Source organism: Dictyostelium purpureum, assembly GCF_000190715.1.
Source record: "Dictyostelium purpureum unplaced genomic scaffold DICPUscaffold_263, whole genome shotgun sequence".
Classification (NCBI taxonomy): domain Eukaryota; phylum Evosea; class Eumycetozoa; order Dictyosteliales; family Dictyosteliaceae; genus Dictyostelium; species Dictyostelium purpureum.
Window position 1 is genome coordinate 23,861 of NW_003519599.1, and position 23,038 is coordinate 46,898.

General features: G+C 25.5%; 7 protein-coding genes across 7 annotated transcripts; 4 read left to right on the top strand and 3 right to left on the bottom strand.

Moving 5' to 3' along the window:
* Positions 1–481: 481 nt before the first annotated feature.
* Positions 482–1,201, top strand: DICPUDRAFT_95316 (uncharacterized protein). The gene is made up of 2 exons (XM_003291155.1): positions 482–675; positions 750–1,201. The coding sequence occupies exons 1-2, from the start codon at positions 531–533 to the stop codon at positions 1,046–1,048; spliced, it is 444 nt and encodes a 147-aa protein (XP_003291203.1). The 5' UTR covers positions 482–530; the 3' UTR covers positions 1,049–1,201.
* Positions 1,202–1,419: 218 nt separating this feature from the next.
* DICPUDRAFT_38642 (uncharacterized protein) lies at positions 1,420–1,953 on the top strand (the record flags this gene model as incomplete). Its single annotated transcript, XM_003291156.1, has 1 exon — positions 1,420–1,953. The coding sequence occupies one exon, from the start codon at positions 1,420–1,422 to the stop codon at positions 1,951–1,953; it is 534 nt and encodes a 177-aa protein (XP_003291204.1).
* Positions 1,954–2,082: 129 nt separating this feature from the next.
* DICPUDRAFT_155791 (uncharacterized protein) lies at positions 2,083–3,198 on the bottom strand (the record flags this gene model as incomplete). Its single annotated transcript, XM_003291163.1, has 1 exon — positions 2,083–3,198. One exon carries the CDS (start codon positions 3,196–3,198, stop codon positions 2,083–2,085), a length of 1,116 nt encoding a protein of 371 aa, XP_003291211.1.
* An 829-nt stretch (positions 3,199–4,027) lies between these two features.
* Positions 4,028–4,517, top strand: DICPUDRAFT_73050 (uncharacterized protein). The gene has a single exon (XM_003291157.1). It carries the CDS (start codon positions 4,169–4,171, stop codon positions 4,400–4,402), a length of 234 nt encoding a protein of 77 aa, XP_003291205.1. The 5' UTR covers positions 4,028–4,168; the 3' UTR covers positions 4,403–4,517.
* A 1,812-nt stretch (positions 4,518–6,329) lies between these two features.
* Positions 6,330–18,959, bottom strand: DICPUDRAFT_155793 (uncharacterized protein; the record flags this gene model as incomplete). The annotated part of the gene is made up of 3 exons (XM_003291164.1): positions 6,330–17,862; positions 17,939–18,072; positions 18,144–18,959. The coding sequence occupies 3 exons, from the start codon at positions 18,957–18,959 to the stop codon at positions 6,330–6,332; spliced, it is 12,483 nt and encodes a 4,160-aa protein (XP_003291212.1).
* A 978-nt stretch (positions 18,960–19,937) lies between these two features.
* On the top strand, positions 19,938–21,066 carry rab18 (Rab GTPase). The gene is made up of 2 exons (XM_003291158.1): positions 19,938–20,496; positions 20,602–21,066. The coding sequence occupies exons 1-2, from the start codon at positions 20,244–20,246 to the stop codon at positions 20,955–20,957; spliced, it is 609 nt and encodes a 202-aa protein (XP_003291206.1). The 5' UTR covers positions 19,938–20,243; the 3' UTR covers positions 20,958–21,066.
* A 122-nt stretch (positions 21,067–21,188) lies between these two features.
* Positions 21,189–21,688, bottom strand: DICPUDRAFT_81894 (uncharacterized protein; the record flags this gene model as incomplete). Its single annotated transcript, XM_003291165.1, has 2 exons — positions 21,189–21,501; positions 21,624–21,688. The coding sequence occupies 2 exons, from the start codon at positions 21,686–21,688 to the stop codon at positions 21,189–21,191; spliced, it is 378 nt and encodes a 125-aa protein (XP_003291213.1).
* Between the last annotated feature and the right edge of the window lie 1,350 nt (positions 21,689–23,038).

Below are 23,038 nucleotides of genomic sequence, written 5' to 3' on the forward strand. Positions count from 1 at the left end.
TATAATTAAATAAATAATGAATTATATAATTTTTTTTTTTTTTTTTTTCAAATTATAAATAAATCAAAATCAACTTTTTTATAAATCAATACAAAAGAAAATTTTAATTAAATTACAATTTCATACAATCATTTTTTTAAAAAAAAATTTTATTTGTAAAACTATTTTTTTTTTTTTTTTTATGTAAATTATAATTTATTTTATTATAAAAAAATAATAATCATAATTAATATTAAATTAAAAAAATTGTTTTTTTTTAAAACTATTTTTTTAATAATATTTTTTTTACACAATAATATTTTAATATTAAATACAAATATATGAAAATAAATTTAATAATATTTCCTTTATCGGAATAATAACTTCAATAAAATTTAATTAAAATTTTAATTTTATTTTTTTTTATTTTTTTTTTTTTTAAATTAAAATTATTATTTTTTTTTTTTTTTTATATTATATAAACACATTGCTATACATTTTTTTTTTTTTTATATTAAATAGAAAAATAATTAAACTATATCAAAAATAAAATGAATATTCTAGTAAGACAATTAATGACATCTAAATGTTTATATACAATCTCAATGGATTCAACATTAGATGTTGCATTAAAATCTTTAAATGCAAATTCAATTCATCGTTTACCAGTTGTTGATAATGACGGTAATCTTAAAGGTAACCATAATATTATTTTTAAAAAAAATAAAAAAAGAAAAATTATTAATATCTTCATCATTGTAAAACTTTAGGTATTGTAACAGATAGAGACTTAAGATTAGCAACCGATAGTCCCTTTATTCAATTTGAAACTAATGAGGAAAGAATGGAAAAGTTAAAACAACATAAAGTTTCCTCAATTATGAAACAAAATCCAGTTACCATAGAGGATTATTCACCAGTTGTAGATGCTGCAAAATTGATGAGAGTTTCAAATGTTGGTGGATTACCAGTAGTAGATAAAAATGGTAAGTTAATTGGAATGGTAACTAGATCTGATTTATTAGACTGTCTTATCAAGATTTTAGAACCAGTACCACCACAAAGTTAAATAAAATAAATCGTACACTATAATAGTTGTATGTTTTACAAAATAAAAAAAGAATTATATTTTTTAATTTCATTTTTTTTATTTTTTTTATTATTGTACATCTATATTTAATGTTTAAAAAAAAATAATAAAAACAAATATAACTATTAAAATATTTAATTTAAATTGTTTGTTTTAATTTTAAAAATATATATTCAAAATACTTTAAAGATTATGTAATGAATATTTATTTAGTTTTTTTTTAATTTTTTTAATTTCTTTTTTTTTAATTTTTTTTTTTAATTTTTTTTTTAATTTTTTTTTTATCGATTAATCATATGATTAATTAATAGAGCAGAAATAAATAACCACCTTATTTATATAATCATATAATGTTTAAAATATTTCAGTCACTTTCAGGAAAATGGAGTTTCCATAGGAATATTATTCATAAATTAACAACACCATCAAATGCATCACCATTTTCGAATTTATCCTTTTTAAATAATAATAATAATAATTTAGAACAACCACCAATTATAGTTACAGGGTTATCAAATTTTGAATTAAAAAAGGATGAAGAAAATACATATCAATATTCAGAAGAGGGTATAATGAAGAATCCAGATGGTACAGAGTTTAATATATCACAGAAATATATTTATAAATATAAAGATGAAATTATTTCAGTATTTTTCGATGAAAAACCAGAAAGATTACTCCATACTTTAAACTTTGATCAAAATAGCAGCAGTGGAAGTATCAGTTCAAATAATACAGCAAAAGGTCATCATTTATGTGGCTGTGATACATATGATGCAGTATATCAATTCATTTCACCAAGAGAATTCAAACTAGTTTATTCAGTAGAAGGTCCAAAAAAAAACTATAAAATTATAACAACATTTTCAAAATTGTCCTTATAACCATAAAATAATAAACAATAATATTGCTTAATAAATCGAAAGTGTTTTGATTTTAAAAATAAACAAAAAAAAAAACTAATCTTTATTATTTTTATTATTTTTTATTATCTTTTATTCTTTATTTTAATATTATTTGAAATATTTTGAAATAATTTCTTTGTAAAATTCGAAAATAAAGTCGCTGAGCTTGATTGATGGATTGAGTTTATTTGGTTTTTGATACATTGGATTATTCATAACATTCATAGCCTCAACACTACAAGTTGTCATTGCTGTAAAAATACTCTTTAAGAGATCGAGATGTTGTCTATCCTTTGAGTTTCTTGGTAAATTTGTGTTTTTGATGATTTGACCTATATAATCTCTTAATTTGCCGCATTTCTCTGTGAGGAAATTGAATGAATTGTCATAAGTTTTAAGGAACTCTATTTGATTTGATGGGATTTCTTCCAAATATGTAGAGAGCTCGCCACCATTTGGGAAATTTTCTTCGAGTACTGGCTTTAAACATACTACAATATTTTCGGCTAATCTATAGCATAAAAATTGAGCCGAGATGTCATTGTTGTTTTCTCTATCGACTTCAGATAATGCCAATCCATAAATGTGAGCTGCTGCTAAATATTCTTTTTTAGTTTGTAAAAGTTCAGCTTTTAATATTAAGTTATCTAGTGAGATGCAATCTTCACTGAATGCTTTATCAGTGTATTCAATAGCCTTATCTAAATTTCCTTTTTCACGTTGGATCATTGCTAAAAAGTGGTAAGCTCTATCTCTGTGGTCATTGTTATCTTCTGTTGTAGTATCACTTGGTGGTTGTGTGAGTTCTAAAATTTTTTCGAAATCATTAATTGCTAGATCTCCTTTCTTTTGAATAACATAAACTTCTCCACGGGTTTGATATCCAACAGGATTGTTTGGTTCCATTTCAATCATTTCATTTATTATTTTTAATGCATCGTTTAATTTGAAATTAAAAATAAATTTTGCAGCTTCTTTAAGCATATTTGAATATTTATCATTATTATTATCTTTTGATGTTGTAAAATGTTTTTTATTTATATTTATATTATTATCATTATTATTATTTAAAAATGTTTTGTAAAGTTTTGGTGTTGTGATATAAATATTATTTTTATTGGATGTAAACAAAGAAGTTGTAAAACATCTACGTAAATTATTATTTCTAATAATTGAACTATTAATAACAATAGCTTTATGAATAGTTTTATTTAATTTATTCATTTTTAGCGAAAATGAAAATGAAAATGAAAATAAATAAAAAAAAAATTTTAAAAAAATTAATTTTTATTTTTTAATTATTTTTTTTTTTGAAGATGTTTTTATTTATAAAAATGTATTTTTTTATTTTTTATCGTAACAAAATTTAATAATGCAATAATGCTTATAGATTTTCATTTAATATGGTAAAAATTCAAATCTTTATTTAGATGAAGGGTGTCTACAACGTTCTATTAAAGAAAACTGAAAAAACATACCAATGTAGGGTCTCGAAAAAGTGTATTATCACTATTGTTTCAACACAGAGTGTAAATCAAAACCAATAAAAGAAGTTGAGACTTGGATTTATCAACACAAAAATCTTACGATATAAGTGGTTTTTCCTTTTGAAGAAACTTTTTTTTTTGAAAAAATAATTGATTATTAAATAAAATCACTTGAAGTACATTAATGGATAAATAAAATAACAATAACAATTCAATTTTGAAAAATGATATAAAATATATCAACTTAATTTATGGCAATTTCACAAGGGACACCAAAGTACTTCAATGAAAGAAAAAAATCACCAGCATGTGGAAATTGTAAAATTATTATGAATAAAAATAAATCAAGAATTAAAAAGTAATTACATCCATCAATGTTTACATATATATTGGTATAAGTTTTTTTAATTAAAACAGATTGTTTGCTTTATGGCCGTGATGAATTTGAATTCATTAATATGAGCAAAGCTATTATCAGATCAACCATGTTAAATAAATAAAAAGTTTAATAAAATGCACAAATTTCTTAATAAAAAAAAATTATTTTTTAAAAAAAATGTTTTATTATTTTAAAAAAAAGAATGTTTATTTTATTTTTTAGGTGGTTAGAATTTTTTGGTTATTTTACTTGCACCGTCATAGAAATCTAATCTTTTTATAAACTGGGATAGGATATCAATATCACTATCATCGCCATCATTGCTATCATGGCTATCATCGCTATCATTGCTATCATCGCTATCATCGCTATCATCGCCATCATTGCTATCATCGCTATCATTGCTATCATCGCCATCATTGCTATCATCGCTATCATCGCTATCATCGCCATCATTGCTATCATCGCTATCATTGCTATCATCGCCATCATTGCTATCATCGCCATCATCGCTATCATCTCTATCATCGCTATCATCATCTTCACTGCTATCAAAATATAAGCTTGCTGAGTTTGGATCGATTGAGTCCAAATCATATCCTTCATATATTCCATAATAGAGCGCAATTGCTTTTCCTCTAAGTTCTCTTATCGCATGTTTAAAACGGACATCTTTTTCTAATTTTTTTCTACAGTTTTTATCTTTATTATTTTCTTCTTTTGAACCTATGAAAAGATGGTTAGGATTGCAACACAATATATGTTTTTTTTTTTCTGATTCTATAGATATGTCATGTGCTATTTCACAAAAAATAGAGTGTCTTACTACAGTACTACTCTCTACTTTAAAGGGATATATGTAATCAACCATGTTTTTATATACACCTGAACTGGTGGAATAAACCCAACATCCTGTAATTGTGAATCTATATAACACTTTTTTCAATATTTCTTTTAGTTTTTTTAAATCGGTATCATTCTCTGGGGTGTATAAAATAATATTGAAATCTTTTTTTTTAAAAATGATACCTTTAGCAGATGTATTGCATTCTTTTAATGCAAATTCTATTAGATCTTTTTTTAAAATTGGACTAATTGGTTTGTTGTCTTTAACTGAGGATGGTTTTGAATATTTTTTTGGTGTGTTATTTGGAGAATTTGATGTGAAATAGGAGAGAGGAATATTTGGAATACTTGAACTAGAATGGTTTATAGTAGGTGTATTATATGGAGAATTTGATGTGATACACAAGAAAGGAGAATTTGGAATACTTGAAGTAGAATGGCTTCTAATAGGTGTGTTATATGGAGAATTTGATGTGATATAGGAGAAAGGAACATTTGGACTACCTGAACTAGAATGGTTTCTAGTAGGTGTATTATATGGAGAGTTTGATGTGATACACAAGAAAGGAGAATTTGGACTACCTGAACTAGAATGGCTTCTAATAGGTGAGATTTTTTGGTTTGAAGATATTGGTGTGTTTTGACTAAAACTATTGGTTGAAGTTGAGTTTTTAGAACTGCAGGGTATTTTTTGGGATCGTATCTTTTTATTTATTTTTAAATGATTTTGTGAATGAAGTCCACCAGATCTCCTACCAGTACTTGAACTAAAAACAAAAACATAATTATAATTATCTTCTATACAATCTTTACATACACTATAGCATTCACCAAATTTTCTATTTTCTATTTCCCTTTTTGATTTTTGGCTTATTTAAAAAAAAATTAGAATTTATATTTTTGAAATAATCTTTTTTATTACATACATTTGATAAGTTTCTTTTGATAAATAACTATTTATTTCTTTTCTTTTTATATAATATGCTGATATATTTTGTTTTTTAACATATTCATATATATCTTCAAATGTTTCAAAAACATTTGAAGATGCATGAATCTCCATATTTTTATTTGAATCCATTAAACAAATGTTATATTTCATTTTTTTATATATTTTTTTAGTTTTTTATTATTGATAATATTTTTTAGTATATTGAGAATATTAAGTTTTTATTTTGTATTTATATTGAAAATAATTTTACAATATTATATTAAATAAATAATATATAATATAGCACTTTGAAATGGTGGGGAAATTTAATTAAAAAAAAAAAAAAAATAAAAAAATAAAAAAATTTTCATTTTTCTTTTTGTTGTGTTGTGTGTTGTGTGTTGGGGATAGCATATAAATTATTTAAGTTTACATTCCCTACAAATAATTTAATCCCTAATTTAATTCCTAATAAAATACCAATAAACCCATAAATTATTGTTTTAGACGAAACTACAAATGCATTAGATTCAGAAAGTGAATATAAACATAAACAAAAAAAAAATTTATATTTTGATTCTTTTATTTTTCAAAAAGTGATGATTCTTAATGATACATTACAAAAAGTCATCAGTATTTTTATTGTGTTTTTGTTTATTAATATATATCTTGTGTTGTTTTAATAATTTTTAAATAAAATTATATTATTATACTATTTATTTTTGTTTTTATTTTGATTAATTTGTTGTTGGTGTTGCTGAATAGTTTCTAAATTATTTTGATTTAAAGAATTTGAAAATGATAAGAATTGATCTAAAACTGATTCTAAATTATCGGTTAAGCCGGTATGAACATAAAATGGAATGGTATAGTTGATATCTTTGATATCTAACCAGCCAAAAACAGTAGTAATTTTGGGAGTAAACTCACCCAATACATTAATTGTGGGGGATAATTGGAATTTCTTTTCGACAAAAATACGACCAGTCTTTGGATCTTTTCTAGTTTTGATGTTTGGTCCGTATCTTGAAATAGTGGAGCTTGAAACGTGACTACTGCTATCGTCGAAATGGTGTTGGTGATCATCATTAGGCAATGGGTTACCAGCTTGGAAACTCTTTGATAGAGGTGAGATTTGTTGTTGTTGTTGATTTTGTTGTTGATTTTGTTGTTGTTGTTGCTGACTCTTTGGTGAATGAATAATTTGTGATTGGCTTAATAATGGTGGCGTATTAGGTGGTGAGTTATTATTGCTATTACCAGAAGTAATTGAAGTATCAGATAAAACTTTAATATAAATTTGAACCATATCCTTTAAATCTGCATATAAACCTAAATTAACACTGACTGCAATCGAGTCGGTGAATTCTGTTAAAAAGTAATACTCTACAGCTGAATTAGTTCTTTCGGTAGAGTCCATAATTAAACTTGAAACTGGAATTTTTATAATTTTGGTTTCTAAAGCATTTCTATTAAAGTGATCTCTTAATTCCCATTCTCTAACATTGGCTCTTGGTGATTGTTGCGAAAGATTTTCAGTCATTTTAGAAATAAAACTTTGACCTAATAAGATAGATATTTGTCTATGAATTTCATCTTTCTTCTTTCTGGACTGATCTAATACTATTTGATAAGACTCTAAACTAAAACTAAACCATGTTGGATCTTTAAAACTATAACCAAATAACAAAGTCTTAAAATCTGAACCTTTAACTTTAATTTGACCAATTGTTTTAGTTTTCTTATTATTATTATTATTATTATTTTCTGATTTGACATTAAGAGTTGCAGATTTTTTATTTGAATTTTTAAATAAGTTATTGTTGACATTCGAATGGATGATATTATATTTTGCTGATTTTATTTTATCGGAAATAATTTCATTGATTCTTTTGATAATATCCAAAACTGAAGTAATAGTTTCGCAAGATAATAATAATTGTAATTGAGAGTAAGAGATTTCACAATTTATACTTCTTTCATTTGAATTTTCAATTGGTAAATCAGAGAATCTAATTGAAAATTCTCCACTTTGAAGATCTAGAATTTCTGATTGATTAAAATCAAATGAGATTTTGGTTGGTGACATTTGGAATGTCCACATATTGACATAATTGACCATTTGATAAAGTTTTCTTTCGCCACATATGATAATACCCTCCAATTCTAAATAGCCCTCTAGTTTACCATGACCTGAAATTGATATTGGTCCAGTATAGCATGTTAAAAAGTAAAGATCTACCATTTCATTTTTATTTAAATGAGAATAAAGCTTTTGAAGATTATTTTGATATTCTTCCAATTCCGATGTTGGTGATAAAATTCCACCAATATTTTGAATTAAAAGATTGAATCTACTGACTGGTAAGAAATCTAAATCTAAACCAAATGAACCTAATTTAACATTAACATAGAATTGTGATTTCATTTTACTTGAAGCTAAAGACTCTTGTTTTAATTTTTCTTCTTGATTAACACTATTTAAACGATTTGGAATTGGTGAAACATTGATAATAGGTTTATCATCTTTTCTTTCTTCTGGTATCCATTGATTTATAAATTGTAAGATTTCATCCAAATATTTAACATTGAAATACCCATGGGAATTATCAGCATTTAACAAAATTGAAACTAGTGGGCTACTTGAAATACCATGGGCAATACCAACATTTCCTTTAACACTTCTAATAACAATACCTAATCTTTCATCCTGAATTGATGAATGAACAATCTTAAACAATAAACTACTAAGATAAAGGGTACCATTCATCAAAAGAACACGACCTTTTGAACCTGCAGTATTCTTTATAATATTAGAAAGATAAATATCCAATGTGCCAATCTCTAAAATTGCTAATGTTGATTCAAAACCATTTAATATAAACTTGGTTGGGTTTATACGAACTGTAAATGTTGTTGAGCCTGGTATGGTTTTAATATCCTGTGTATCGTTATTACTATTACTATTCGAGCTATTTAAAGATGTTGTTGATTTTGAATTATTTGCCATTTGACTATATTGATGCGACATTGATGATTCTGGTGTATTCTTTATTGTATCAGATAAAAAGTTACTAAAGAATGGAGTTAATTTAATGGTATATGACTCTAATGTTAAAAGGATATTTGTTTCAGATTTTGATTTACCACTAATACTACCAGTATTGTTGTTAGGTTGCTGTGGCTTTTGTTGTGGTTGTTGTGGTTGTTGTGATTGTTGATTATTTGATCTGGGAATTAAAATATGGTTTGCTGAAATGGAAATTTGTGGTAATTGGAAACACTCTTGGAATTGTTCATCGATATGATTCTTTTGATTTATACTATTGGTAAATGGAGAGGCTAAAGGATTATCGAAACTAGAGTATAGCGATGGTGGATTATCATTATTGGATCCGCTGTCATCAATGGGAGTGGTTTTAGTTAAAGTAGCTTCACCAACTGAAGTTTTTAATGTAAAGTCAATTTCTAATTTATACTCTGGAGCCTGGGGTTGATTTGATTTTGATGTTGGTTTCTTGCTATTATTATTATTACTATTATTATTAATTCCTTTATTAATATTTGGTGGTGATGATTGGCCATCTTTTAATTGTTTTTCTTGTTCTTCTAAATTAATTTTTTTAATTTTTTCTTGACCTAAAAATAATAAATCTTGGAATTGAACAATATAATACATTAAATTTGTATCCAGATGTAAGAATAAACCAGTGGTATTTAAGTTTACAAATAATTTAACATTGTGCGAAGAGAAAAGACCAGTCATTTGACAATCACCAGAGTCAATGATACCACGATTAATACTTGGTAATAACTGAATTGAGTTTAATTTTGATGGATGGTAATTATCTACGAATTGGAATGAAAATTTAGAGAATTTACAGTTTCCTAAAACCTTTACTAATTTATCGTCCTCTGGAGGTTGGTCTAAAGGTTGCTTCTGATATTGGTTAAATGATAGTTTCTTCAAATCATGTTGATTTTTAATAGCGACGCCATATAATGAGAAAGTACCAAGGGAAATTACCATAGCAGAACAATTTTTATCTAAACTATTGTTATTATCGGTTAATAATAGTGGAATACATATATTTGTATCAATAATTTTAATATGTATTGATAAATTTGTTTCTTTAATTGGAATAGTTGATGGAATAGTATTTAAAGCTCTTTGTACTTGTTGTTTTCTTTGAGTGAATGATATTTTTGCTAATTTTGATGTTGTCTTTTGGTATGAGTTGAAATAGTAAATCCAAAGATCTGTTGCCTTATCAATTGCCCATGGTTGAAGTGTAACAATAGTTTTACTTATTAATACCCATGCCTTTTCAAAAATATTTGAACGATTGGTTGAGACCAAATTAAATGATGATGCTTTACTATTATTACCACCAAATTTAGTAAGATGGAAACTATTGAATGGATAACTTTGAATACTGATATCAGTAATAATACCTGCCCAAATTTGTGATTTTAAATTTTGAATTCTAGAGAAGCCATGATTTCTACGATTATTAAAAGTATTGGTAGTATCGATAGTTAAAGTTTGATCAGATAGAATCATTGATAAATCCCTAAAACCTACTTTCCAAGTTAAAGTTTCAGAGGTTGGTTTTTGTTCTCTCTTTTGTAATTGCTGCTGTTGTGCTACACTTGCCAATGAATGAATTGTACGTTTTGAATTTCCAATCATTGTTTTATTCCTGCCAATTGGTGGTAAGTGTGGAGATAAAGCCTGTTTCTCCTGCTGTTGTTGATGGTAAATGACTCTTAAATCTATAATACCAGAGGAGAATAATAACGATGCACTATTATTTGTAAACAATAATTCAAAACCTAATAAAACCAAACTACAGTTATATTTGATTTTCGATAATATGGATGGTGGCTTGTTTATAGAAGTATTTGGTTGTTGTGGGTCATCGGTGGTTGTATTTGAAGATTTCTTTTCGGCATATGAAATATAAGCATTTAAAAGTTCATCGATCTCTTTGGAAAGAGTGGCTCTTAATACTAAAATATTTTGAAGTAAATCAATTGAAAGAATATTTTGAATATAACCAATTTCGAGATTTGCCATTAAATCGATTCTATCTTTACTTGGTTTATTCTTAATTGAACCAAATGCTTTAATTTTAGGGAAATTAAATGGCTCTTTAGTTAATGCAATATTGTCCTTATTACTATTACTGTTACTGTTACTTGTATCACTTTTAGCTGTTGAGGTTGATGATGACAATGGTTTAACAAATGCTATTTGATGTTGATGTAATTGAACATTAAATTCCAAATCATTGTGAGAGAATTGACTAAATGAAGCTGTAATTCTTGAGATATTATATTTAACTGGTAAATATGAAATAGCATCTGTACTAATCATAATATCGTGAAGATCGAGTTTTAATCTAATTGGTGGGAATTTAATATCACTGAGGGCAATTGCTTCGTTATTTTCCTTCTTTTGTTGTTTAACTGTTGAAACTGGGGTCCATTCTTTAAGGAACCCTCTTAATTTTGGTAAAAATTGATGAGACATTTTAAATGGTAATATGGCTTGAGCAAAACTTAAAAACAAGTCGTATTTTAAAGAGAAATCGATATACTCTTCACGTTTACCAGTTGATAAAATTGTTCTAGTTTTCTTTTTACCAATTTTGAATAAAACTTCGTTGAAGCATAAATCCTTAACACTGAGACCAAAAATTGGTTTAACCAATTCAAGATTATCATTGTGATCTAATAAATGTAACTCGATGCTTGGAATTGAGAAAATACAAGAATGAATCATATGAATATAATCACCATTTGGACGTGATCCATCTTGAGGTTGAGAAGCACCAAACTCATTAAATACAAATGAGAGATTCTTTAAAACCATTCTAAGTGTACCATTACCAGAGGAGAATGCTCTACAATGAATCTCATCAAATGAGAAATGGCCATGTGCTGTAATTGTTAAAGTAGATTGTTTCTGTTTAGAACGTGAACTTGAAGTTGAATAATATACCTTCTTTCTGCTATTTGAAACACCACTAACTGTTGGATTAAACTCTTGTGGTTGCAAATGTGGTTGGGTTGGTGGTTGTGATTTATTTTGTTCCTCTAAAATTAATTTTTCCATTTGTTGCTGTGATAATAAAAGTTTAGCATTTTTAGCGACTGATGATAAATTTGGTGAGGTTTCACGTTTGGAATGACCTGGAGATAGAGGTGGCTTTAATGATGATGACGATTCTTTATCATGTAAATTAACCATTGGTATCATATTTGGTTCGTCACCGACTATTTGCTCTTCGATATCTTCACCAATAACTGATAAATCGGGTGGATTCTTTTTTAATGAAAGACTTGATTGCTTCATTTGTGAACTGTAGCTATTAAACTCTCTACTGTGGGATGGTTTAACAGCTTCCTTCCAAGGATCATGAGAACCAAGAATTAACTCCTCCCCTTGTAATACATCAACTTGAGATATTTCAACAACCTTGATTGTATTTTGAATAAATGAAATTAAATCTGGTGAAATTCTTAATGATACTTGTTTACAAGATGAAAAGAAATCAATATCCAATGATGATTTTGGTGTTGTGCTTTTTATAGTTGCTGGTAAACTTTCAAAATTTGATTCGAAATTATAACTTGCCATAGCACCACCAACAACTTTACTTATTGCTAATTGATTAATATTATTTGATGAATTATTATTGTTACTATTGCTATTTGCTGTTGAAGTATCATTACTATTATTTGGTGTTGAAGAAGTTTGTTTAGATTTTGGTATATTTGGTTTTGTATTTGAGGGTGTATTATTATTATTATTATTATGGTGATGTTGGTGATGTTGTTGATGTAATGAATTCATTTTTTCATTATTATTAACAACAGTAACTTGAAAACCTTGAAATTCAAATTGTAAATTTGCATTTAAACTTGAAGATGAACCAGGCTCCTCAATAAACAATTTCTTAATTAATGGTGATTGGAATAATTGAATTAATTCACCACCTTGATCTGTTTCATAAATTTCATTAATTAACTCTTGGAAAAAGAAATATGAATCGTGATCTTGCTCTAAGGAAATGGAACCCACAGTTTGATCAATTGAAGGACGTTCTGTGAATCGCATAAAATGTCTCATTTTTGAAATATCTTCCCAACCTGTTCTATGGATAATAGCTTCATCACCAATAATCTCTTTGAAATCTGGTGATAAGAAGTCTAGTAATTTATTCTTGTGACTAATAGTACTTCCACCGCTGCTAAATGTGCTAGTTGCGACATTATTTGGATTACTACCGCCACTATAGATTGCATTAGAAGGTGAAAAGTTTGTTAATGATCTTGATTTTGCTTTTAATAATTCTGCTATTAAAACCTGCATACGTCTTGACCATAGCTCTTTATATCTACCAAATACGGAAACTAAAGATGATACATGTACAATCCAAGTATCAACTACTCTAAAGAGAATAGCTGGTGAATTTGGGGTAAAATAAATTGAAACCATTCCTAAATCCAATTTAAAATCACCACTTGGTTTTGAATTTACATTAGTTGAGTTTGTTGAGCAATTTAATTTCATATTTTCTTCGTCCATAATAACACCTTCAATTTTAATACCATCTGTTGAGACTGATGCAATTATAATTTGATTATTAAATGATTTATTGTGATATTTTGATAAAATATTATTTGGAATTGAATAATAATTAATTTCACTTGATGAATTGTCATTTGTTTGTGTTGTGGTATTGGTGGTAGTTGAGGTTGTGGTTGTATTTGCAGATGGTTTAAATTGTGATGCTTGTTCAACTATATCATTATGGTATCTAATACAGCCATGAATTGATTTAATTTTACATTTAGTTTGGAAATGGCAAAATTCATCTTTTGGTAATAAACTTTTTTGATTTATACTACTACTTGATAATCTAATATCATCAATATTATTAGAAATACTGTTTTGATTCATTTGTTTGGTACAGGAGCTTAATTGAATTGTAATGGATTCAACTTGAATTTCTGTAGTATACAATTCTACGTTATTTTTTTTGCTTTTACCGCCACTATTACTTCTAGCTCTACCAATAGGTGATTGTTGCTGTTTTTGTTTTTGTTGCTTTTGAATTAAATCTTTTGGTGCAATAATAATTGATTGAATCCAATTTAAATTAAATTTGTGAATGAATAAATTTAATCTAATTTGATTATGCAGGAATTTCTTTACTTTAAATTGCTCTGAAATGGTTCTAAGTTGGAAATAATCGAGCATGTAATCGATGGATGGATCCTTAGCAATAAATGATTCTACCAACTCTTCCAAAATATTAACAATAACTGGTGTAGCAAATAACTCAATATCCTTCATACTATCGATAAAAATGGTGGTAATCGAAGTATCTTGACCATATAGACAATAGTGATCTTTGCATGAGCTGTGTTCATTTAAATGATCATGTGGAAATTCGTTACTATCATTATTTTCAAATGATTCGTAATGATGTTCTGGAATTGGTATTGATGGATTGGATGTCACTAATCTCTTTGTTCTTGATCTCTTTGGGATAATTGGTATTTCTGATGAGTTGATATCTTTTGTTAAATATTGAATGTAAGATGATTCAAAATTATTGGATAATGAATGAATTGACTCATGTGGATTATCTCCATTTTGGTTTTGATAAACACCTCTTAAATTGCTTGCGGACGATTTTTGTAGATTTGGTGTTGCTGGTTGGGTAGGGAATTGTCTTTTGGGTGTGCATTCGACAAATGATGATTGCTTACTAGTTGAACCGAATGCTGCCATTCTAGCTTGTGATAGATTAAAGAAATATGTACGTAAGTAGTTTCTAAGATATACAATATGTGGATTGATTGAACTATTGTAACTTGAAAAACCACCACTACCCCTTAAATTATCACTTTTTGGTGAATCGACTAAAACTGGTGAATCATTATCGATTATATTTTTATTCTTTAATATATTCTTTAAATTATTTGTACTAGATGAAACCTTAAGAGGATTATAATTTAATTGTTGTGATGAGGATAATGTTGATGATTGAGGTGATTGTTGAGCGACATCATTGGCTACTGCACTTGGTGAACCCATACTAACATTAATTGGGGATAAAAATTGTGATGTTTTTGCTGTAACAAATAATCTATCATCCCTAGATGACATCATCAATTCTGGATCGCTATATTCCTCTTCGTCGTCAGTATTTTTGCCTGTATGGAGTGAAGTTTCTGGTGTTTGGTATTCATCATCATCATCTTCGTCGTCATCATAGTCATCTTCGTCTTCGTCGTCTGAATAAACTGATTCTGTATGTTGAGCATTGAGATACGAACTAATATCTAAATTTGATTTTGAATTTTTCATTTGAGCAGTTGAAGCAGCAAATAAATCATAAGCATTCATTGGGGATGTATTGGTAGTCCACTTTAATATATGATTAGAGCTACCAATTGGATACAGGAAACTATTACTTTTGGATGCAGATATTGGTGTACCACTATTACTACCATTGATATTTCCCATTTGAATTGGTGAAAATGAATAAGACTCTTTATATTCTGATGAGGATATAATATCTCTTTTATTGGTATTTAAAACACCACCAAAACCAAGCACTCTGTTATTAATTAAATCGTGACGTTTGATTAATTGCTCTTGTTCAAATATAGTTTGTCTATATAACTCTTCGAATGATTCTTCATCTTCCCACAAGAATGCTAAAAATTTACTTTCACTGTCATGGGTAATTAAGAATTGACGCTGCTTTTCGGAATCGATTCTCCAATTTGGCTCCTTACTATATAAAGAAATATTACAAGCGATTTTCAAGTCCCCAACTTCTGCCCATTTTCTGTTCTTTTTAGATGAAGCTTGATTATTTGCACCATTTTTACCATTATTAATATTAATTGATATTGGTTGACCAGATGAATTTGCTTTAGATAAAGGTACCAAGTGTTTGAATGAAATTTCTGGAATTTCAATTACCATTTTACTGTGTGATAATTGATCAATCAAAGAATTTGAATGCATCTTTAAACCCAATGGCAAACGGATTTCGGTGATATGCTCACTTGAATAAATGTAAAGTGAGATTGTATTTACAGTTAATTTTAATAATGAATAAACTGGACTTGTCTTTGATACCAATTTAGTTGAAAGAGCATTATCCTTATTATTTAAATGGAAAAAGAAATTCTCTAACCAAATACCTAGACCTGTGATTTGAGAAATTAAAACATTACCAGTAATGGCACCAATATGAACGTTTACAAAATCAGCATAATTTGCAACAGTGGGTTTTGGACCATAAAGAAAGTGAAGCTTGAATGTAAAATCATTAATTTGAATGTAACGATTTAAAAGATCACCAGCACTGGCATTGTTGGCCTCGCTAAGTACTTCAGACTCTGTTAAAGGAATTTTTAATACCATTGGACTAAAATCGGCATATAAATCTAAATAAGTTGGTAAATAACGGATTTCTAAAAGAAATTCATGTAGACCTAGAGTAGCTTGTTGTTTGGAGCTATATAAACCCATTGGTAAAAACAAAGTAGCATCTTGTAAATGTACTGATACATAAATCTCTGTGTCGTTACTATCTGGCTCTTGCTGTTGTGATGATTTATTCTTTTGATTGTCATTTTGCATACCACCTTCTTTTTCCATTTCTTTTTCACGATTAATATTATCTTTATATTTTTGTAAATTTATAATGTGACTTGTATAACCGAAAAAGTTATTCTTTAAAAATAAGAAATAACGAACATAGAAACCAAATAATTTGACTGTAGGATTTTGACCTACAATATTTAAAACAACAGAGTTGATGTATGATGGATCAACCTTTTGATAATAAAGATATTTACCATTTAATGTAAAATCTTCACAAAATATAAACTGGCTACTGTCATGATTAGTGTAATTTGGATGATGATAATAATAATAATGATTTTGTTGATTAATATTTGGTGTTTGGCTATTGGTTTGTGAAAATGTACTATTTGGTTGTGGTGGTGGTGTTAAAATGGAATCACTATTTAATTGGTCATCATCTTTTGATTCAATTTCAATATCTTCTAAGTGTTGTCGAATTGTATTGTAAACTGGTAGTATTAGTTTTAGAGATAGACGTTTAACATAGACATCGAATAATATTTCGGTTTTAACTGGTTGGAAACTGTTAAATGGTAATACCAAGTTTGCCTTTAATAATGGACCAGTAAAAATATAATGAGCATTCTCTTCTAAATTATTTGGAATATTGACAATATTTTGCTCGTTGACGTTACAAAAGATACTGAAATTTGAAAGAACAAAGTTAAATTTAAAATTCTTTGGGACAAACATTGTAATATCGACAGGTTCGCCAGCGGACCAATCATTACCTAAATCTTTGAATAAAGTTAAAACATCAGATAAAAGAAAAATCTGTGGTTGACCTATATCAAAGTCAGCGTTCCATTCGGTCAAATGATTCCAAACCATTGGATAATTCACTTGAAATATGAATTTCAAATAACTGCATTGAAGAAAAGTTGTGTTGGTTAAACTAGTTGATACACTGCACTTATTTAATTGAATGCTAATATCCATAATACTAATACCAGAGGTTTTGTAAACCAACATTGGTGAAACACATGTAATTGTTGACATTTCGTCCATTCTTACATCAACATAACCTGGTTTTTTTTGTGCAATCTCCTCACGTGATGAATGAACGTCTTTAGATAACTCTCTGAATGGTATTCTAAAAGTTGTATTTTTCGAAAAGTTTATAACAGTTTTGAAACTTGCATACTGTCTTGCTTGGCCAACAATTGGTTTATAAATTTTCCTTGTTTCGTAGTCCATTGGCATAAAGAATTTTTGAATTAATGCTCTATTTCTATCAGCCCATGGGCCATATACAATAGTACTAGAATTAAAATTAATTTCTGCTCCCCACTGAGGAGCTACTAACTCTCTGTAAACCAAATGCTCTGGTATATTTTGAACTGGCCCTGGAACATCACAATAATAACTAAGATGGACCAATACTGAGTTTAAAATTTCTGTACTTTTACCATAATCATATAATGGTATTTTATTATTATTTTCATCATCTAATTTTCTTCTTGGTAAATCGCTAGTTTCAAAATTTTCGTCTGTATTTATAAATGTAAATTTAATATCTTTATAAACTGATTTAAAACTTTCAAATGCATATGTTACAAAACTAAATAAATAAATTTATATTAATATTATGATCATAAAAATATTAATAATAATAAGGAACAAATAATAATACATACTCTTCTTTTTGGGGTCTATCTACATATAATTCCGACTCACCATTATAATCTTTATTATTCATTAAATTCATTTTAATATTTACCAAATCCATATTTGCAACCTGTCTATAATAATCATAATCAACTAAACTAGCCTAAAAAATATAAGAATCTTTATTAATATATCATTTAATAATTTTACTTTAGTAATTAATGTATTACTTACACTGTCAGTTGTATATAGACCAGTACTTTTATCAAAAGTAATAACCAAAATAGTTGGTAGTTCTGGATTACTTAACATCATACAGCCCTTTCTTATCGTAATTGCAATTGTCGAAAACATTCTATAAAATCTGGGTAAAACAAAGTCTTTTACAGATGGTAAAGGTGGTAAATCTTCTTTCTTTTCATCGGCACCACTTGCATCCTGTTGCTGTTGTTGTTGCTGTTGCTGTTGTTGTTGTTGTTGTTTTTGTTTCTGTAAATTTGGTAGGTCATTATTAATGATATCATTTAAATCATTTGCTGAGCTTGCATTACTATTACCATTTAAAATATCATTTAAATTAATATTACTATTGTTGTTGTTATTATTACCATTATTTTGGTTACTATCGCGATTGTGATTTGATTTCTTTTTTAAAATTTCTTCGATCGTATCATATCTATAACTATTATTATAAACCAAATATTCTAAACCAGATAATTCGATACCAATACGACTTGGAGAGTCAGTGTGAATATGTTGAGATTCCCTAGTTTTACGTAACCAATATCTAAATGTTATAGCACCCTCAACTACTCGTATGCATGTATTCTTTGTAGCCACCTTCACACCTTTAAATACAATCCTACCCGAAATAATCGAAATTTGAAATGAATTAATTCGAATAAATGTATCCTTTGGCATTACGAATGCAGATAATAATTTACTGACTATAAACCCAAATGAAATTGATGATAAAAACAATAAATACATTATAAACAATGCAAATATTGCTGAAAATACAATAAAATGAACATAACTTAATAAATCCATTTTGAATTATTATTATTATCTTTTTTTTATAATAAAAAAAGAGAAAAAAACAATCTAAAAATAAAAAAAAAACAAAAAAAAAAAAATAAAAAATAATTATAAAAACAAAATTTAAAAAAAAAAATTAATTTTATAATATATTTTGTTTTAATTTTGTTACTTTATTTTATTTTTAGTGTGTGTAAATTGTATGTAATATTTAAAATATATAAAATGTGGTGTAATAGGGGGAATGTATTGATGAGTGCGTTATTTATAAATACAACAAAAATATATAATTAGAAATCGAAATAATAATACAATGGGTAACTAAAAAAATATAGTGCTTTAATTATTATTTTATCCCCCCCAAAAAAAAAAATCAACTTTTTTTTTGAATGAATAAATTGTTTACAAACAAAAAGAAATAAAAAATTTAAAATTTTTAAAATTTTAAAAAAAATAAAAAAAAATAAAAATAAAAAAAAAAATAAAAAATAAAAAATAAAAAATTAAATTAACATTTTTGGTTTGAAATTAAACAAATAAATAAACTATTTAATTAATTATGTTTTACTAAACCAAAATTAATTAATCTTTTTATAAAATACACCTATTTTTTTAAGAAAATAAAAAAAAAAAAAAAAAAAGATATTTTTTTTTCATTTTGAGAACTGTTTAAATTATTTATTAAATTATTTATTAAATTATTTATTTATTCATTTATAAGAATTCTTAAGAGTATGCAATGCTAAGTCTTTCCCATATTTTTTTTATTTCATATTTTTGTTTCAATTTTTTATATTTTTTGAATTTTATTATTATTTATTTTGATTATTCAAATATAAATACGTGTTATAGCTCTGCTATAAATACACCAAAAAATTAAAAAAATAAAAAAATTTAAATTTTTTATTTTTTTTTAATTTTATTTTTTTAATTTTTTTTTTCAAGATTATTTTATTTTTTTTAATTTTTTTTTTTTATTTAATAGTTTGGAAAATACTTAAATTAATAATAATAATAAAATTATAATAATAATAATTAATTATAATTTATAATATAGAAAATAATAAAATACCCACACAATAGTTAATTATTTATTTTTTAATTTTTTTTAATTTTCATAATAATAATAATTTTTAAAATATTAATAAATATATATCATATAATAAATTACATATAATAAAATATAAATAAATAAAAATTTATATTTTCTAGAAAATTAAATAAATTTAATAAACACACTTTAATAACATATATAGATTTTTCATTATAATATACATATAAACTAATAAAAAAGAAATGGAAGAAGAAAAACAGTATAAGGTTTTACTTATTGGCGATAGTGATGTAGGAAAGACGTCAATTGTAAAACGTTTTTCAGACGATACTTTTGATGAAGAAGTATTAACAACCATTGGTGTAGAATTTAAAATGAAGGAAGTAAAGGTTGATGGAAAAAAAGTAGATTTATGTATATGGGATACTGCAGGTCAAGAAAAATTTAGAGCATTAATTTCATCATATTATAGAGGTGCACATGGTATTATATTAAGTATGTAGCAAGCTCAAATGCCCACTTTTGGGGATAATATTTAAAATCAACTTTTTAAAAAAATATATTATATTAATCTAAACTTTCTAATATTTTAAAAATTAGCATACGACGTTACAAAAAGAGACACATTCGAAAATTTAAATTATTGGTTAAATGAAGTTGAAAATTTTGCAAATCGTTCCAATTTAGTTAAACTTTTAGTAGGAAATAAAATAGATAAAGAAAATAGAGAAATTTCAAGAGAAGAAGGTGCTGAATTTGCAAAGAAGAAGGCAATGCTTTTTATTGAATGTAGCGCAAAAACCAAAATTGGTATTCAACAAGCTTTTGAAGAATTAGCCCAAAAAATTATTGAATCTCCACAAAATACCCAATCATCATCATCGTCATCACAACAAAGACAAAAAACCGTTAAAATCGAAGAAGAAGAACCACAATATCAAGGTTGTTCTTGTTAGTACTATAATAATATTTAATAATATAATTTAATAAATTATAATATAGATTTTTTTTAAAAAAAAATAATAATAATAAAATTAAAATTCTGTTTTTTGTATATATAATTATAAATTTTCTAAAGGAATATTCTATTTTTCTTTTTATTTTTTACTTTTATTGACTAATTAAATGATAATAATAATAATTAAAAATCTGTACAAATATTGAAACTATTGAATGTGATGTATTATTTATCTACCACATTTTCTTGCGATTAAAACGATTGAGGTTACTACAAATAAAATAATTCCACCTATAAAATAAAAAACAGTTTTAACTTCAGGCTTTCTATGATCTGTTTCAAAATAATGGTATAAACCAACAGCAACCAATGCAATTGAAACTAAGTAAAAGAGAATAACAAATAATTTGACAAAAATATTTAAACCCTTCTTTTTATTTGTTGTTGTTTTTCTGTATGATGTGCCTATATTGGTTTTTTCTGTTTCTGTCAATAATGGATTTTTTTCTGGATCCCTATTACCTGATGGATAAATATTTGAGCTATTATTAATTAAATAGTTAATAAACTAATATAAATATTTTAAGTATTACCATTATAACTATGCAATAGTAATAAATTATTATTATTGGGATTTTTAATATATAATTATTTTTATAATTACCTATTACTCCACGATGGTTGATGGTTAAAAGTGTTATAGCCTGAGTAACTATTTTGCGAGTCCATTATAAATTTATGAGTATTATAAACAAATTATAATAAAAACAATATAAAAAAATAAATTTAAGAAAATAATAATTTAAAAAAAATTGAATAATAATTTAAATTAAAAAAAATAATAAAAATTTGTGTGTGTTTTTTTTTTTATTTATGTGGTTTATTTATTTTTTATTTAATGTAAAAAAGTGTTTTAAGTGGATTTATATATCAATAAAAACAAAATGTGTGATCATTTCACAAAATATATATAATATATAAATATTCTATAATTTTAAATGGGAACTAATTAATAAAAAATGGAATAAAAATAAAAAAATAAAAAAATTAAACAAAAAAAAATAAAAAAAATAAACAAAAAATTTAAAAAAATAAAAAAAAATAAATAAATTATTTTTTTTTTATTTTAAAATGAAATTTTAATACCAGTGAAAAAAAAACTCTCCCAACACCATATTTAGTCACATAAATTCAAAATTAAGATAAGATGATTTAATTATAAACCAAATCAATAAAAAAAAAAAGTATCTTATAAATATCTTTTTTTTTTAAAGTTTGTAGATTTTATTGAAAAAAAAAAATCCTATTATTATTTTATAAAAAATTTAAAAATCCTATTATTATTATTATTATAAAAAAACTCCGTTAATTTCCGCATTTTATTTTTTATTGGTACAACTGGAGTCTCTGAACTTTAAGATATCTTGTACATTAACGATTTATACAAAATTATTTTTTGATAATTTTAAAAAAACTTCAAAGAACCTTATAAAAAATATCTCATCCCACCTTTTTATTTTATTTTTTTTTCTTATTTTTTTTCATTTTTTTTTTCATCAAACCAATCATTTTTTATTTTTACTTTTTATTTTTTATTTTTTATTTTTTATTTTTTATTTTTTTATTTACTTTTTTTTTTCTATTCACTATTATTTCCAATTTTTACATTATATCAAATAAATTATTAACCATGAACGGAAACCTTATTATTATTGGTCCAAAACCAAGAGGTGATTATTAATAATGGATTTATATTAAGAATAAAGTTAAAAAAAATAATTTTCTAATTGTACTCTATATTTTATTTGTGTTTTTTTTTTTTATATTTTATTTATTTTAGCTGCTGCTCTAACAACTCAACCACCAAAAACTAATCCAAAAGATCCATTTAGTCAACCAACTAAAGGTATGATTGGTGGCTGGTAATCCGAAACAAATATTTCCCAATTAAATATATTTAATTTCTTTAATTTTCTTTTTGTAAAATAAAAATAAAGAATATAAATCCCCCCAAAAAAAAAAAAAACCTTTTTTGTTTTTTTAACCAATTTAAAAAACTATGTTTTTTTTTTTTTTTTT